Source organism: Populus trichocarpa, chromosome 7 (assembly GCF_000002775.5).
Source record: "Populus trichocarpa isolate Nisqually-1 chromosome 7, P.trichocarpa_v4.1, whole genome shotgun sequence".
Classification (NCBI taxonomy): Eukaryota; Viridiplantae; Streptophyta; class Magnoliopsida; order Malpighiales; family Salicaceae; genus Populus; species Populus trichocarpa.
This window is the reverse complement of record NC_037291.2, coordinates 10,838,749-10,856,710: the sequence shown is the minus strand read 5'-3', so window position 1 is coordinate 10,856,710 and position 17,962 is coordinate 10,838,749. Positions and strand designations below refer to the sequence as shown.

Below are 17,962 nucleotides of genomic sequence, written 5' to 3'. Positions count from 1 at the left end.
GATGGCATTGTTGAGGTTATCTGGCTTCAGTATCTATTGCAAGATTTGCAGATTCTCTCTACCTCTGCTCCTACCCTTTGGTGTGATAATCTAGGCGCTACTTACTTATTGCAAATCCTATCTTTCATGCTCGCACTAAACACGTTGAGATTGACTATCATTTTGTACGAGACAGAGTTGCGAGGAAAGGAAAGAGATTTATATTCATTTTATCCCCTCCCACGATCAACTTGCCGATGTTTTTACTAAGCCGCTTCCTACTGCTCTGTTTACTGCTTTCCGATTCAAGCTTCAGGTTGATCCTCCACCCTCAGCTTGAGGGGGCATATTAATGTACTATATAAGAATTATACTATACAGGAAATATTGTAGCGATACTCTTGTGTGCTAACCTCACCATTACTATTGTATATTGCCCTACACATATATATAAAAAACGTTGGCTAACCAATAGGTTAAGCCTCCCAATTTTTCTAAACTCTCGCAACACTGAGTCGTGTAGTAGATTCATGAATTTGTATCTTTTTGTTTAATCAAATAATTTATTTGGAGGAATAAAAATATTTTTCTAACATAATTCGCAACCAAAAAGAAAAAAATGTATTTACATATCTAACTTAATTATGGACGATGAATCTAATGTAATTGTTTTTAAATCATATCTATAAGTTTGTTGTACTTCTTTTTTGATATACTTTTACTTTTAGGAATGAATACGTGTCTTGAATTATGATGTAACTAATGTAATTGTTCTTTTATTCGTAATATTCATTGAATGATATAATACTTGTTTTATTTGAGTGGATATTGAAGAAAATAAGAGGTTGTTCTTATGTTTGGGCTAAAGAAGTCCCAAATAGTAGGATAAATGTTGGAATTTTTTTCTAGGATGTTAAAAGTATTTAGGAGATGACTTGCTATTAATAATATGGAGTAACCTCTACTGGATTTTTGGCTGAAAAAAATACCCTAATTTTTGTTAAGAATGTATATATTCGATTGTATAAAATTTAGGGTTGTTAACTGACAAATCAACTATATCCAAGGAGAAGATAATCTTATTAGAGATAGGGAGAAATAAGAAATTACATATTTGGAGGAAGAGAATCATCAACTCGACTAAACTCCCAGCTTTTTCACACCCATCACTTCCCTTACAGTTGTTGCAAATGACAGCTTTAGTTGCTGCCCTCAGCAGCTCCTCCTCATGTTCTCTCTACTTTTCTCTCTTTTAGGTTTATATTGGAAGATTTTGTTTTTGTTTTTTTGGCATAATACATGCATAATAATTGAAAAAAACATGTTAACATTCTCATAAAAAATCATAATATTATTTAAGAACTACGGAAAAAAAAATAGCAATTAAAAATCATGTTAAGTACTTTACTCTATAATGAATTTCAATGTAAAAAAACTTAAAAACATTATAGAAAAATGTCAAGCTTTTAGGGCAAAGAGATATGTGGGGCTTATGTGTTTAACCCAATGTAAGAAGGCCTAGGACCCATGGCACTACTTGACCTAGCCCACTCTAATGACCTTTTTTTTCTTCTAAAAGGTAGGTGACATGTGAATCTTTTATTTTAAATATAAATCAGATTATGCATTATCTTCTTACTTGGATTCTGATCATTAAAGTGATGGTTAAGAAATTGAGTTGAAGTTTTTTTTATATAGCAAACCTAATAAACTAATTTATCAATTCAAAACATTTCTAAATTGGTTAAAAAACATAAAATAAATCAAAATTAAATTTTTTTGATGAATCTATCCATCAATAGTAGTGATTAATGGTTTGATGATGGTCAGCTGTTAGGTTTTATAATAAAGGATTACTTGTAAAATACTCAATCACGACAAGTGCACCAACAATAATTTTTGGGATCAATGGTCTATTTAAGATTGTGCTACGTAACGGTTGCGGTTCAAAATGTTTTTTGTTTAGAAATGTATTAAAATAATATTTTTTTATCTTTAAAAAAATATTTTTGATATCAGCACATCAAAACGATATAAAAAAAAATTTAAAAAAATATTTTTAGCAAAAGTATAAAAAATTTAAAATTTAAAAGAACGCAATTTACACCACGTTTCCAAACATGCCCTAATCTTGTTTCTGTCCAAGTCGATGTCATTGCCCTTACAAAATAAAAGAAAAGCTAGGCAGTCAGCTTTCAGGTCATTTTCATTCCAGCAATGTTCAGTTAATTTTGCTATAACATAACTCATGTGTGAATGTGCCGGGGTTGTACAAGTGCTTAAGATCACTTTTTTGAGTAAGTTCCTGTCTCTTAATTCTTTTTTCCTTCGTAATTTATAGGAACCTGAAACATTGGTTTAGAGGATAAATTGTGTTTGGTAGAGTAGATATTATTTTCCCTTGTCTGAGAGGATGGAAAGGGAGCTACGAGAAAATTGTCGTCCATGACTGCCTTTTTTATCTCCCCGAAATGGATAGAATGAGGGAATGATGATATGGTACTTTCTAGCTCTAACCCTTCGTTCTCCTGTAAATCAAAGCATACGATATAATTTTGTTATTTTTAATTCCACTCTCTTTTTCTTTTTTAATTAATTAAATATAGGCAAGAACTGGACACTTAATTTACAATTATTTATAATTACGCTCTTCCACTTATATGAGAAAATTTTAAATATAGGCTTTTTGCGTTTTAAAAGCGCTTTTAAACAAATTAAAAAAAATAATTGTTTTTTTTATTTTAAATTAATATTTTTTTTGTGTTTTTAGATCATTTTGATGTGCTGATGTCAAAAATAATTTTTTTTTTAAAAAAAATTATTTTAATACATTTCCAAATAAAAAAACAACCGCAATCAAACTCTCATTCACGCGTAACCCATGTCAACGTACAGAACAAAGATTAGAAATCGGTATCTCAGCTGTTCCTGGCTTCCAACCAAAAGCTGAAATTATAAAGAAAATAATGTTACAAGGGTCTCAATCTGTACTTTTCACTTAGTAGGATATGATTAAGAAAAAAAAAAAAACGACCTAAAGTAGCATCACTTGGTAGTGCTTTTCACTTAGTAGGATATATCACTTAGTAGTTTAATTTATCATTACCGTTTCCGTTCACTTGAGAGCTGTTTATCTCTCTGGTATAGCCTTTTAGAGCTGTTTATCACTTAGTAGTTTTGACTCTTTTTTTCCTCTAGTTTTTCATGCTTAAAGAGAAAAGATAAATAAAAAGCCATTATCGAATATTTCTAACAAAACATGATTTATTGTAATAAATTTTTTTACTAATTTTTCTCCTTTATTTTATTTAAAATCTATGTTTTTTCAGTTTGTTTTTTATTAGAATTCATGTTCTCATTATTCATATCATGAGTTTGACGAGTTCACCCGAATTGTTTTTTTTAATTTTAATTTTTTCAATCTTATTTTTTAATACTGGATCGAGTTAATTGAGAATTGTTAGGTTATTTTTAAACTTATCAAATCAACCGGGTCATATCGAGTTATTAAAATAATTATGTATCAAATACAATTGGCTTTTCTAAATAGCTTTCTACCATTAGAGTGCATATAAACAAAAATAAAATCTTACTAAATTATGTGGTTTGGCTTTAGGTAGATAATAAAATCTCACTAAATTTGTTTTTCACAATTGATCCCTTTCTTCGAAAGAAAAAACAAGAAGCGATACAAACAAAGACATTGAACTTATCCCCAGTTTGTCTTCTTCCTGTTATCATCTCCCTAGTTACGACTATATATATGTGTAGCATCTTCTCTGTATGAACCAAGAGTTGGATTTAGGTTTGCTTTCACTAAGATAGAGCATAGAGACCAACCTTAATATATTAGCATGGCTTGGATATTAACCACTCTAGCCTTGATTCCGCTCGCTTTCTTCCTCCGAGCTTGGCTGTCGAAAAGAAAGATCAAGGATAGCAAGTTACCCCCTGGTCCAATAGGGTTTCCTATATTTGGTAGCTTACATTTGTTAGGGAAGTTCCCTCACCATGACTTGCATCAACTAGCAAAGAAGTATGGCCCTATCATGTATATGCGGTTAGGCTTGGTGCCTACTGTAGTTGTCTCATCGCCTCGGGCTGCCGAATTGATTCTTAAGACCCATGACCTCGTGTTTGCTAATAGGCCACCAAATGAGGCTGCGAAGCATATCACTTACGAGCAGAAGGGCTTAACATTTGCTCCATATGGTTCTTATTGGCGCAACGTGCGCAAGATGTGTACCCTTGAGTTGCTTAGCAACCATAAAATAAATTCTTTCATGTCCACGAGGAAAGAAGAGCTTGACCTCTTGATTGACTACATTAAAGACGCTTCTCGTGATCGTGTTGCTGTTGATCTTAGTGCCAAGGTCTCATCTCTAAACGCTGACATCAGTTGTAGGATGATTTTTGGAAAGAAAGACTTGGAAAAGGAATTTGATGAGAGGGGGTTCGAACCACTGACTCATGAGGGCATCCGTATAGCAGCAAGTTTTAACTTGGGAGATTACATCCCTCCAATTGCACCACTTGACCTTCAGGGTCTTACAAAGCGCATGAAGGCCATAGGCAAGGTTTTTGATGACTTCTTTGAGAAGATTATTGATGAGCACATTCAGTTCAAGGACGAAAACAGAACTAAAGATTTTCTTGATGTCATGTTGGACTTCTTGGGATCTGAAGAAACTGAGTATCGTATTGGTCGAGGCAACATCAAAGCCATAATCTTGGTAAGAACGCATAGAATTAAAATAACTGTTAGTAAGCAGCACATAACTCACATGATTATCCTTAAATCTGTACCTTTCTCTTTCAGGACATGCTTGTAGGCTCAATGGACACCCCAGCCGCAGCAATTGAGTGGACTCTCTCCGAGCTCATCAAGCATCCAAGAGTAATGAAGAAAGTCCAGAAAGAACTGGAAGAGAAAATAGGCATGGATAGAATGGTGGAAGAATCAGACTTGGAGGGCTTGGAGTACTTGCACATGGTTATAAAGGAAGCTTTCAGGCTCCATCCAGTGGCACCTCTACTTGTCCCTCACGAGTCAATGGAAGATTGCACCATAGATGGCTTCCTCATCCCGCAAAAAACACGTGTTCTTGTAAACGTTTGGGCTATTGGACGCGACCAAAGTGCCTGGACTGATGATGCAAATAAGTTTATTCCAGAGAGGTTTGCTGGGAGTAACATAGATGTTCGTGGACGCGATTTCCAGCTTCTCACCTTCGGGGCTGGGCGCAGGAGCTGCCCTGGAATGCATTTGGGACTAACCATGGTTCGGCAAATTGTGGCACAGCTGGTGCATTGCTTTGACTGGGAGCTTCCTAACAATATGTTGCCGGAGGAATTGGACATGACTGAGGCGTTTGGTCTTGTAACCCCGAGAGCAAACCATCTGTGCGCCACTCCAACTTATCGCCTTCACCTCTGATTATGGCTTAAGCAATGTTTCGATTTCTTGTTATTTGATATTCTCTGTTGGAAGTGTGATCATGTAGGGATTGTCTTTCCCTTGGATTCATGGAATAAACTGTATTGGAAGTGTGATCATGTAGGGATTGTCTTTCCCTTGGATTCATGGAATAAACTGTAGACTCATATCAGCATGTTGATGTTTCTTTTTGCCTGTCCAGGATTTTATTCAAATTAAACTACATCCCACAATTTATTATTTGAATTTCTTATTTACTTTGATCTCCCGGTCAAATACATGTTGGATTTTATGAGTAATTATTAGTTAATCCATTTACTCTGTTGAAGTTTGCTTCAAGTTGCTGTCAAAGATTCTGTTTTTCTTCTTTTATGATTTTTTCTGCAATAATAAAGGGTGGTCCTAGTCTCTACTGTCAATAGAAAGGCTGAAGTCAAGTATACACTGTAAATGCTTAAATAGGAATATAAATGATTAAATAGGAAATTTACCTTTTACTATATTTAGCTTCCTAGATTTCCTCTTTGTAATTACTGTGTACAGCACAATAGCACTACTTTTCCTATATATAATGAAAGCCTAGTCGAAAGGTAGAGGCAATTCAAACAAATTTGTTATGGTATCAGAGCCTCTCTCATAGAATTCCTAAAATCTTAGTCTTTTTTTTTTTCTTCTCTCTCAGTCATAGCCTCATGGAAAAGTCAGATAATGTTTGTGTCAGATTTACTGGCAAAAATTATACTGCTTGGGCATTTCAGCTGGAGATCTTTCTTAAAGGAAAGGAGTTATGGGGCCATATAGATGACAACAACAAAGGAGACTTGGCTGTTGAGGGATCTGTTGTTGCTAAGGCAGCATGGGCAGCCAAAGATGCACAAATCATGTCATGGATTCTCAGTTCTGTGGAGCCACATCTTATCCTGTCTTTGCGCCCACATAGATCAGCAAAGGCTATGTGGGATCACCTCACACAAGTCTATAACCAAGATAACAATGCTAGGCGGTTTCAGCTTGAGTTGGCTATTGCCAACTATACCCAAGGAGATCTCTCTATTCAAGATTACTATTCTGGATTTTTGACTCTGTGGAATGACTATTCTGATCTTGTTACAGCTAAGATCTCAGCCGAAGGAGTGTTGGCAGTGCAGCAAGTCCATAAGATCAGCCAACGCGACCAATTTCTGATGAAATTGCGATCTGAATATGAACCAGTACGTGCCTCTCTTGTCAATCGTGATCCTGTTCCATCCTTGGATGCTTGTTTTGGAGAACTCTTCCGTGAAGAACAGCGTCTCCATACTCAGACCATTATAGAGCAGACCAGAGTTGCCCCAATTGCTTATGCTGCCTACAGAAAAGGGAAAGACCATGATATGAGCAAGACACAATGCTATAGTTGTAAGAAGTATGGTCATATTGCACCTCATTGTCCAAATAAGTTTTGCAACTACTGCAAACAGCCAGGACACATTATTAAGGAATGTTCTATTCGTCCTCCTCGCATCAACAAAGCTTATCACACTGCTGTTCCCAATGCTGGTCCTTCTACTCCACAGCCTCTTGTTGGCTCACCTATCTCACAGCCTCCAGCACATTTATTAACCAGAGAGATGGTGCAAGAAATGATTGTGAGTGCTTTCTCCACACTTGGTCTTCAAGGTACTGGTTCTTCAACTCTTCCTTGAATCTTAGATTCAGGTGCATCCAATCACATGACAAACTCCTTTGGTGGCTTAAGTAATATCCGCAAATATTGTGGATCCTCACATATTCAAACAGCTAATGGCAATGCTCTTCCCATTGTAGCTGTTGGTGATATACCTCCTTTAAAGGATATTTTTGTCTCACCTAAGCTTGCTGTCAATCTAGCTTCTGTAGGTCAGTTTGTGGACAATAATTGTGATGTATCCTTTTCTAAACATGGCTGTATTGTACAGGACCAGATGTCGGGACAGCTGGTAGCGAAGGGGCCTAAGCACGGACGTCTATTCTTCATCCAATTTCATGTTCCACGCATCTTGGTTCCTTCCTCTGTTTTATCTCTCTTTTGTACTGCACCTAAAGTGTCTAATGAAGTTTGGCATAAACGTCTTGGTCATCCAAATCCTAGAATTCTCTCCCATCTGTTGAAATCTGGATTAATAAACACTACAATGCATTCCTCTTCCAGTATGTTCCTTGATTGTGTCACATGTAAACTTGGCAAAAGTAAAGTATTACCTTTTCCCTCTGAAGGCAGTAGAGCAACAAATCTGTTTGAGATAGTTCATAGTGATGTCTGGGGAATTAGTCCTATCCTTTCTCATGCAAGATACAAGTATTTTGTAACCTTTATAGATGACTACAGCCGTTATACACTCAATTTTCTGCCACTGTTAAAACTCTATGTTCAAATTGTTCCTTGTACTGGTTAACACTCAATTTTCTGCCACTGTTAAAACTCTATTTCTTGCGGAACAAATCAGAAGTTTTCTCTATGTTCAAATTGTTCCTTGTACTGGTTAACACTCAATTTTCTGCCACTGTTAAAACTCTTAGATCAGATTCAGGAGGGGAGTATATGTCTAACGATTTCCAATCTTTCCTGCAATCTAACGGTATCATTTCTCAACGCTCATATTCCTATACTCCTCAGCAAAATGGAGTAGCGGAACGCAAGAATCGCCATCTTTTGGATGTGGTCCGTACTTTGCTCATTGAAAATTCTGTTCCTCCTAAGTTTTGGGTGGAAGCACTCATTATAGCAACTTATCTAATCAATAGACTTCCTTCACAAGTCTAGGGTCTAGAGTCTCCATATTTTCGGCTTCATCATTGCCCTCCTATATACACCAATCTTCACACTTTTGGGTGTGTATGCTTCATGCATCTTCCTCCACCTCATAGAAATAAACTTTCTGCTCAGTCAATTAGGTGTGCCTTTCTTGGATATAGCATTACTCAAAAGGGTTATCTATGTTTTGATCCACACACTAATCGAGTTCATGTTTCCAGAAATGTTATTTTCTTTGAAAATCAATGTTTCTTTCCTTTGCCTTCATCCTCAGCCACTTCTCTTGCCTCTTTACCCTCTTTTGATGACTCTTCTCATCTGCAAAGTGCTCAAGTTGACAGGTTCAAGCCACATATGGTATACAAGAGAAGACTTCCAGTGCTGCCCCCTTCAGCTTCTGTCCTGTCATCTGCTCCTCCTTTGCACCCTTCTGTGGCTTCTGAGGTAACTGTTTTGGCTCCTTTACGCCGCTCCTCTAGAGTATATGTACCACCTGCTAAGTATGGATTTCACTCCTCTGTGGCACATAATTCTACTGCTGCTCTCTCTGCCACTTTATCCTCTATTGCTATTCCTACTGGTTATTCACAGGCAGCTAAAGAACCATGCTGGCAGCAGGCTATGCAGGAAGAATTACATGCTCTCGAAGCTAATCAGACTTGGGACATTGTTGATTGTCCTTCTGGTGTGACTCCTCTTGGGTGTCGATGGGTCTATTCTGTTAAAATCAAGGCTGATGGCAGCTTGGACAAATATAAAGCACGATTGGTGGCTCTTGGAAACCATCAAAAATATGGAGTACATTATGAGGAGACTTTTGCTCCCGTAGCCAAAATGGGTACTATTCGAACAATTCTGGCCATCGCAGCATCTAAACATTGGTGTTTACACCAATTGGATGTGAAGAATGCCTTTCTTCATGGTGATCTCACTGAAGATATATACATGCGACCACCAGCCGGCTTATTTTCCACTCCTACCTCTGCTGTGTGTAAGTTACGCCGCTCCTTGTATGGTCTCAAACAAGCTCCTCGTGCTTGGTATGAGCGATTTACTTCTATCCTTCTTCAATTTGATTTCCTCAAAAGTAAATATGATGCATCTTTGTTTCTACGTAAGACTGCACATGGAGTTGTGTTTCTATTCGCCACCCCTTGATACTCCAATGGAAATTAATCTCAAGCTACGCAAAGATGAGGGTGATTTATTATCAGACCCTGCAGCATATCGTACACTCGTGGGTAGCTTGATCTATCTTACAAACACTAGACCTGATATTTCTTATCCAGTACAACAGGTTAGTCAGTTCATGGCTTCTACAAGGCACCTCCATCTGGCTGCTGTTAAAAGAATAATTCGTTATGTTCATGGCACAATTCGAAGAGGACTTTGCTATCCTGCTGGTACTTCTCTTGATCTTATTGCTTATAGTGATGCTGATTATGCCGGGTGTTCTAACACTCGGCGTTCAACTACTGGTTGGTGTATGTTCCTTGGCCCTGCACTTATTTCCTGGAAAAGCAAGAAACAAGACCGTGTTTCCAAGTCTTCTACTGAGTCGGAATACAGGGCTATGTCCCAAGCTTGTTCCAAAATCATCTGGCTCCACGGGCTCCTTGCTGAGCTTGGTTTTCAGCAGTGCACTCCTACTCCTTTTTTTGCCGATAATACAAGTGCTATACACATTACCTCCAATCCTATCTTCCATGAGCGCACAAAGCATATTGAGGTGGACTGCCACTTCATTCATGACGCCTTTGCAGCTCAAACTATATCACTTCCACATGTGTCCAGCAATCTTCAGGTGGCTGATGTTTTTACCAAGACTCTCACAAGACAACGTCATCATTTTCTTACGACCAAATTGATGCTTATGGATAAGCCCGCATCAATTTGAGGGGGGATGTCAATAGAAAGGCTGAAGTCAAGCATACAGCTGTAAATGCTTAAATAGGAATATAAATGATTAAATAGGAAATTTACCTTTTACTATATTTAGCTTCCTAGATTTCCTCTTTGTAATTACTGTGTACAGCACAATAGCACTACTTTTCCTATATATAATGAAAGCCTAGTCGAAAGGTACAGGCAATTCAAACAAATCTGTTATCTACGAGCTTGTTTATCTGTTAGTTTGTTAAGAGATCATGGCATGATATGTTCCTATAAGTTAGCATTTCAGTTTGTTTTCATTCTATATATTTGTAAAGATTGGTATGAAGTAAATGCAATTTTTTCATTTCATTCTAAATAAACAGCAGTAATAATTTGCTGGTTTAATTCTTTTCTACGTTCTTTTTTCACTTAAACACTCAAACAATTAAAACACTTTCAAGTGGTATCAGAGCAACTTCTTGAGGGATCTGTGATGGAAGCTGAAGCCAGTTTTTCTCAAATTGCTCCTCCTATCTTTGATGGAGAAAGCTACCAGCTTTGGGCAGTGAAAATGGAAACATACCTAGAGGCATTTAATCTATGGAAAGCTGTTGAAGAAGATTATGAAGTTCATCCGTTGCCAACCAATCCAATAATGGCTCAAATCAGAAATCACAAAGAGAGAAAAACAAGGAAATCAAAAGCAAAAGCATGTCTGTTTGATGCTGTTTCAACAACCATTTTCACAAGAATTATGTCTCTTAAATTAGCGAAAGACGTTTGGGATTATTTAAAGAAGGAATACGCAGGAGATGAAAGAATTCGTGGAATGCAAAGCCTCAACTTGATACGAGAGTTTGAGCTGCAGAGAATGAAAGAATCTGGGACCATAAAAGAATACTCAAATAGATTGCTTGGAATTGTAAACAAAGTCAGGTTGCTGGGAAAATCATTTACAGACTCTACAATTGTTGAAAAAATTCTGGTTACAGTACCAAAAAAATATGAAGCTTCAATTACTATATTGGAGAATACAAAAGATCTGTCAAAGATTACATTGGCAGAACGTTTAAATGCCTTACAAGTTCAAGAGCAAAGAAGACTTATGAGGCAAAATCGTGTTACAAAAGGTGTTTATCAAGCCAAGTATCCAGATTTTGATAAGAAGAAGTTCTTCAAAAAAAACTAGGCTTCAAGCAGCAGTAAAACTACTACCAGCCAATTTCAGAGCAAAGGAAAATTTCTTAATAGACATTTTCCACCATGTCAACACTGCAACAAGATAGGTCATCCACCGTTCAAGTGCTGGAAGAGACCTGATGCAAGGTGTAGCAAATGTAACCAGCTGGGACATGAAGCAATTATCTGCAGGACGAAACCTCAGAAACAAGAAGAAGATGCTCAAGTCGCCAGTCAAGATGATGAAGATTAGATGTTTGTAGCCACGTGTTTTTCAGTTCAAACCTCCTCTGATCACTGGCTGATAGATAATGGTTGCACAAACCACATGATTTTTGATAAAAGTCTTTTCAGAACTTTACAATCTACTTAAGTTGCTAAAGTCAGAAGTGGAAATGGTGATTGTATAACAGCTAAAGGAAAAGGGACCATTGCCATCATAACAAACTCAGGTACAAAAACAATTTTTGATGTTCTCTATGTACCTTATATAGATCAGAATTTGTTAAGTGTTGGGCAATTAATAGAGAAAGGTATGAAGGTAATTTTCGAAGATCAATCTTGCTATATCTTTGATGCTGCTGGACAAAAAATATTGCAAGCGAGGATGAGAGGCAAAAGTTTCTCATTTCTACCATTTGAGGAGAAGCACACAACTTTTTCCACAAAGCTAAATGACATAGAAGTATGGCATAAGAGGTTGGGACACTGTCATCAACAATGAATTCTCAATATAAAGAAGCATGATGATGTAAAAGGTGTGCCTTCATTCACTGATCACTTACCAAATTGTAATGCTTGTCAGTTTGGTAAGCAAAACAGGAAACCATTTCCAAAAATCAACTTGGAGGTCTACACAGAAACTTCAATTAATCCATACTGATGTTGTCAGTCCTCTAAGCACATCTTCACTAAAAGGTAGTTGATATTACATTATCTTTATTGATGATTTCACTAGAATGTGTTGGATTTTCATTATGAATCCAAGTCAGAAGTAGCTGGGATTTTTGGAGATTCAAGGAGAATGTGGAGAATCAAAGTAGCAGCAGAATTCAAGCCATTCGTTCAAATAATGGTAAAGAATACACTTCATCAGAATTTAATATCTACTGTGAAGATACTGGCATTGAACATCAACTCACTACTTCTTACACTCCAGAAAAAAATGGAGTTAGTGAGAAGAGAAACCAATGTATAATAGAGATGGTTAGATGCATGCTACATGAAAAGAATTTGCCAAAGATGTTTTGGGCAGAAGCAGCTAACACAACTGTTTTTCTTCAAAATCGACTTCCAACAAAATTGTTGGAAGAAAAGACACCTTTTGAAGTTTTATATAATTACAAACCTTTACTAAGCTTTCTTAAAATATTTAGCAGTATATGTTTTGTTCATGTTCCGCAAATCAAGACGGACAAGCTTGATAAGAAGGCTATGCCAGGTATCTTTGGTGGCTATAGTATTGTTTCTAAAGCCTACAAAGTATATCATCCTCAAACTCAGAAGAAGGCCATTACTAGGGATGTTCATTTCCATGAAGAAGAACAATGGGACTGGGGAGACTCACAAAGAAATGAGCTACTTGCAGATCAAATCAAACCTCAATTACAGGATGAATCATTTGATGATTCACCAATCAAAGGCACAAATCCCTTGAAGACATTTACCAAATGAGTAATGTAGCATTCTGCGAACCAGAAGGATATGAAGAAGCTCAGTAGAACCCAGAATGGCAGAAAGCAATGCAAAAGGAGATATTCATGATTGAAATGAACTGCACATTAGAACTAGTTGACAGACCACCAGACAAAATTATCATTGGCATGAAGTGGGTATTCAGTACCAAACTGAATGCAGATCGCACCATCAACAAACATAAAGCTAGGTTGGTTGTTAAGGGTATGCTTAGATTTATGGTGTTGATTATTTTGATACATTTGCTCTTGTAGCAAGGATGGATACCATCAGATTGTTATTTGTTGTTGCTGCTCATAAGAACTGGAAAGTATACCAGCTAGACATTAAATCAGCCTTCTTAAATAGCATTCTGCAAGAAGAAATTTACGTTGAATATCCAGCTAGTTTTGTGATTCAAGGAAAAGAAGACAAAGTTTATCTGCTAAAGAAGGCTCTCTATAGGTTGAAACAAGCACCTAGAGCCTGGTATGACAAAATTGATGACTATTTGATAAGTTCTGGCTTTCAAAAAAGCTTATCTGAAGCAACTCTCTATGTAAAGAAGATTAACAATGATGTTCTCATAATATCCCTCTATGTTGATGATCTTATAGTGACAAGAAGCAATATACAACAAGTTGAAGAATTCAAGCAGAAGATGATGCAAGTTTTTGAAATGACCGATCTTGGTCTCATGAGTTTCTTTCTAGGAATGGAAATCAAGCAAAGCAAAGAAGAAATATTCATTTGTCAGAAGAAATATGCAAAGGAAATCTTGAAGAAATTTCATATGGAGAATTGCAAACCAATAACCAGTCCGATGAATCAAAAAGACCAATTCAGCAAAGAAGATGGAACTGCCAGAGTTGATGAAGAGAAATTCAGAAGCTTGATTGGTTGTTTGCTGTATTTAACAGCAACCGGACCTAATATACTTTATGCAAGAAGTCTTCTATCTTGTTTTATGCATAGTCCAAGTGAAATGCATATGAGAGCAGCTAAAAGAATTATGAGATACATCAAAGGGACATATAGTTTTGGTGTTAAATTTTTGAAATGTCAAGAGTTAAGATTGCATGGTTTCTATGATAGTGATTGGGGTGGATTCATTGATGACATGAAAAGCACTTCTGGATTCTGTTTCAATCTAGGATCAATAATATTTTCATGGTCATCAAAGAAACAAGATATTGTAGAACAATCTACTGTAGAGATAGAGTTCATTGCAGCCACAACAACGGTAAATCAAGCACTATGGCTTCAGAAGATTTTACGTTATTTGTATATGGAGGAGGAAGAAGCTGCATAGATCTCAGTTGACAATCAAATAGCCATAGCAATCTCTCACAATCCAGTGTTTCATGGAAAAACCAAACACTTTAACCTCAAACTTTATTTTTACGAGAGGTGTAGAAAAATAGTGATGTTAAGTTGATTTATTGCAAGTCTGAAGATCAATTGGCTGATTTGTTTACTAAACCACTTCCAGTAAACAGATTTGAGTTTCTAAAACAAATGATAGGAGTCTGCAACTCTTAAAGCAAGGAGTGTTGAAGTTTGCTTCAAGTTCTTGTCAAAGACTCTGTTTTTCATCTTTTATGATTTTTTCCGCAATAATAAAGGGTTGTCATAGTCTCTAGGAGCTTGTTAATCTGTTAGTTTGTTAAGAGATCATGGCATGATATGTTCCTATAAGTTAGCATTTAAGTTTGTTTTCATTCTATATATTTGAAAAGATTGTTGTGAACTAAATGCAATCTATTCATTTCATTCTAAATAAACAGCAGTAATAATTTGCTAGTTTAATTCTCTTCTACGTTCTTTCTTCACTTAAACACTCAAACAATTAAAACACTTTCAGCCTCCACTTTCACTTGTAAAAGAGAATATGTGATTAGTGTTAGAGAATAATATAAATCATGCCCTAGGATCTCACCTAAAAGCTTAAGCTATTGGGTTTAGATGGTTCTTTGACATGGTATCATAGCCTCGATGATCAAGTGGTCACAAGTTCGAATCTCACCACCCTCATTTATTTGATAAAAATCAAGCACAAGGTAATGTGGGCATGTGCAAGTTTCAAGCCTAAAGGGCTTTTACTTGAGGGGGTGTGTTAGAGAATAATATAAATCATATCCTGGGACCTCACCTAAAAGTTTAAGTTATTGGGTTGAGATGGTTCTTTGACAATTAGTTTTGAGATATTCTCTCATTATTCCCTGTTTCAAAAATTTTGCATTTTCCATTTTTAGCACAGTATTAAAAACTTAGCTTAGATTCAATTTTAGAAATGGCAATATCTAATAGAGAATAATAACAACAACAACGCTTCTTCCTCCATAATTTCATTGCCTATAGAAGGGACTCAACAAGTGAAATGCATTGTCCAAGTGAAATGCATATGAGAGCAGCCAAAAGAATTCTAAGGCACATCAAAGGCACATACAGTTTTGGTGTTAAATTTTTGAAGTGTCAAGAGTTAAGATTGCATGGTTTCTCTGATAATGATTGAGGTGGATTCATTGATGAAATGAAAAGCACTTCTGGATTATAAATACCCTATTTTCCTTTCTAAAACTGCCAACAACAAAGAAAAAATAGGGGGAGAATATTTTTAAGTTTCTTTTACAAAAAAAATGATGTGAACCTCGTGGTCATGTGGTCACGCAACCCACACGCAAAGACACCAATTCCCAGAAAGCCAAGTAAATCAGGTTTGATAGGAGTGTGATACAAAGATAACTTGTACCTAGGCACCAACACTATTGAAAACGGAGACCCCCACCCAACGAATATTGATTCACGAACGAGAAGTATAAGGATGACGCCACAAAGATAGTTGTTCTTCGATAAGTTGTTTTTCAGTTCTTTAGAGAACTATGGAAAGGAGATTATCTCACCAACACACACACATAAAGTGCGGCAAATAAGAAGTTTTATTAATCTGAATTGTCTAACCTTACATGTCTAGTTATGCCCTTATTTATAGTGACTCCAAACTAAAATAAACACAATGGACCTCTTATGCGAACTTATATGATGTTCACTTACAATTAAATCCAAATAATATAAATAAACCCTAAACTAAGAAGAAAATAATAATAACAATAATAAATCCAAATTTAATATCCTAAATATAATAGGATCAGATTTGTTGCCCATTAGAAGTCTCATATAAGCTAGGAGAATCAAATCTGAAGGTAGAATTAATTCTGAAATCTTCTTTCCTTGTTTTTGTAGCTAGGATGAATAAGGAACCCTTGTAAGAAAACGATTCTAAAACATTTATGAATCCTTGCCACACTTGGAAATTATGTTGCAGCCCATTAAAGATCTTTGTAGAATTCAGAGATTCCCAAAATAAGCTGCCACATCCTTTTAGGAAAAGAATCCTAGTCAAATAGGAAGTCCACAAGTCAGAAGGAAGTAAATAACAAAATTCGTACAGCCTATGTTGACCCGTGTTTCGATGCCTTTCCGAACTCCGATTGACCTGACATTTAAACCCAATGTAGGATACCATGTCAGGAGACTTCACGTAACTTTTCAGCTTGATCCAACGGTCGGATTCAGAATTGTGATTTTTGCCGTAAAACTGGATAGTTGCACATTTTACGTTAGAATCCGAATTTGACCTTTCCTGGATCGTATCAAAAAATTGAGAGGAAATCCTACAAATTGAAAGGGGTTTGAGTGAGTTTTGGCTAAGGGTTGAGGGAAACAACATCAAAATAATAATTTAGAGAGAATAAGTGAAGAAATTTAGGGATTTAAAGTGAAAAAGTTTGACTACTTAAGAATCGAAACTCACTTTATCATCACGTAAGGGTTTTAAACTTGATTATGTAAGGTAAATTAAAAACAATTAAGAATTGATGTCTAAATTGTAAATTCTAGGTTAGGGTTACAAGAAAATTTAGGGGAAGTAAGAGATTGGCCTTGTTTGATGAAATTGGGATAGAAATAGACGAAAGCAACTTAGAATAATAATTAAATGAAGAAAAATCATAGTCTTTTGGAAGGTAGTGGTGCCAGCCAAATATTAAAGAAAAATTAAAATAATACATGAATGTTGTTTGTTTGAGGTTATTGTAGCACGTGTTGAAATGTGGAGAATTAATTTACAATAAATAGAAATCTTGTGTTTAATTTGTAATGGAAATATTGGTTATGCTTTGATTATGAATGTTGTCATTTTGTTGAGAATTGTAGGATTTTGTGTAATGTTGAAGTATTATGGAAAATTATACAAATGAGAAGAAAACTATTCATATTCCTTCTTTAATGTTACATTCGGCTAGAGAGAGAGAGAAAAGAGAAATTGTCCAGAACAAAAAATAGTCTAGCTATTTTGAGAAACGACTAGACCTATTTAAGAACACGATAAGACTATTTGTCAAAATGATTAGACCGTTTTTGTTATTGTCCAGTTTTGGAATTTTTTTTATCTTTTTCTAGTTTTCTTCAGTTCTTTTGAGTTTGTTAAGGGAGATGGTAATCGTTTGATTGAATTTAGCATAAAATGTATTTTTAATTATGATGGATGAAACACTTGATGTGAGGTTGTAACAATTATACATGGTAAAAATTTAGAATTTTCAATGCGATTAAATTGAGAATTCAAAATCTATATGGAGAATAAAATTGACCTTTATGGTGGATGAATTTACCAATGAAATCACCGACGGAAATGCTCCGTCGGTGAATCTTTCATCGGTAATTTTTTGTCCGTTACTAAATCTGTTGGTAATAAAATAATATTATTACCGACGGATTTACGGACGAAACAGACGCGTAAAAAAAATTACCCGCTTCATTCTGTTGGTATATCCCTCGAAATATACCATCGGTAATTATTTAAAAACATTTAAAAAAATCCATTTTATAAAATTATAAAATAATTAAATTAACATAAATCAACACTCTATAATATATACTCAAAATGCTTGGAAAAAAGAATAAGAAAATCAACTCAAACAAATTTGCAACAAATAAATAATCTCACAGCAACATTGATACAATTATTAAGAACAAAAACAATT

General features: G+C 35.7%; 3 protein-coding genes across 3 annotated transcripts in view; all 3 read left to right on the top strand.

Annotated features, from left to right (window-relative positions):
• LOC7456950 (cytochrome P450 71AU50) overlaps positions 1-17,962 on the top strand; it is an 88,613-nt gene that overhangs the window by 67,094 nt on the left and 3,557 nt on the right. The window lies entirely within an intron of this gene.
• The window catches only part of LOC18100975 (cytochrome P450 71AU50), a 56,556-nt gene continuing 42,354 nt past the window's right edge, over positions 3,761-17,962 (top strand). The window contains exon 1 of the mRNA XM_006380398.3: positions 3,761-3,819. The gene's annotated coding sequence lies outside the window, so the exon portion shown is untranslated. The remainder of the gene's footprint in view (positions 3,820-17,962) is intronic.
• On the top strand, positions 3,816-5,656 carry LOC112328209 (cytochrome P450 71AU50). Its single transcript, XM_024605373.2, has 2 exons — positions 3,816-4,712; positions 4,799-5,656. The coding sequence occupies exons 1-2, from the start codon at positions 3,834-3,836 to the stop codon at positions 5,414-5,416; spliced, it is 1,497 nt and encodes a 498-aa protein (XP_024461141.1). The 5' UTR covers positions 3,816-3,833; the 3' UTR covers positions 5,417-5,656.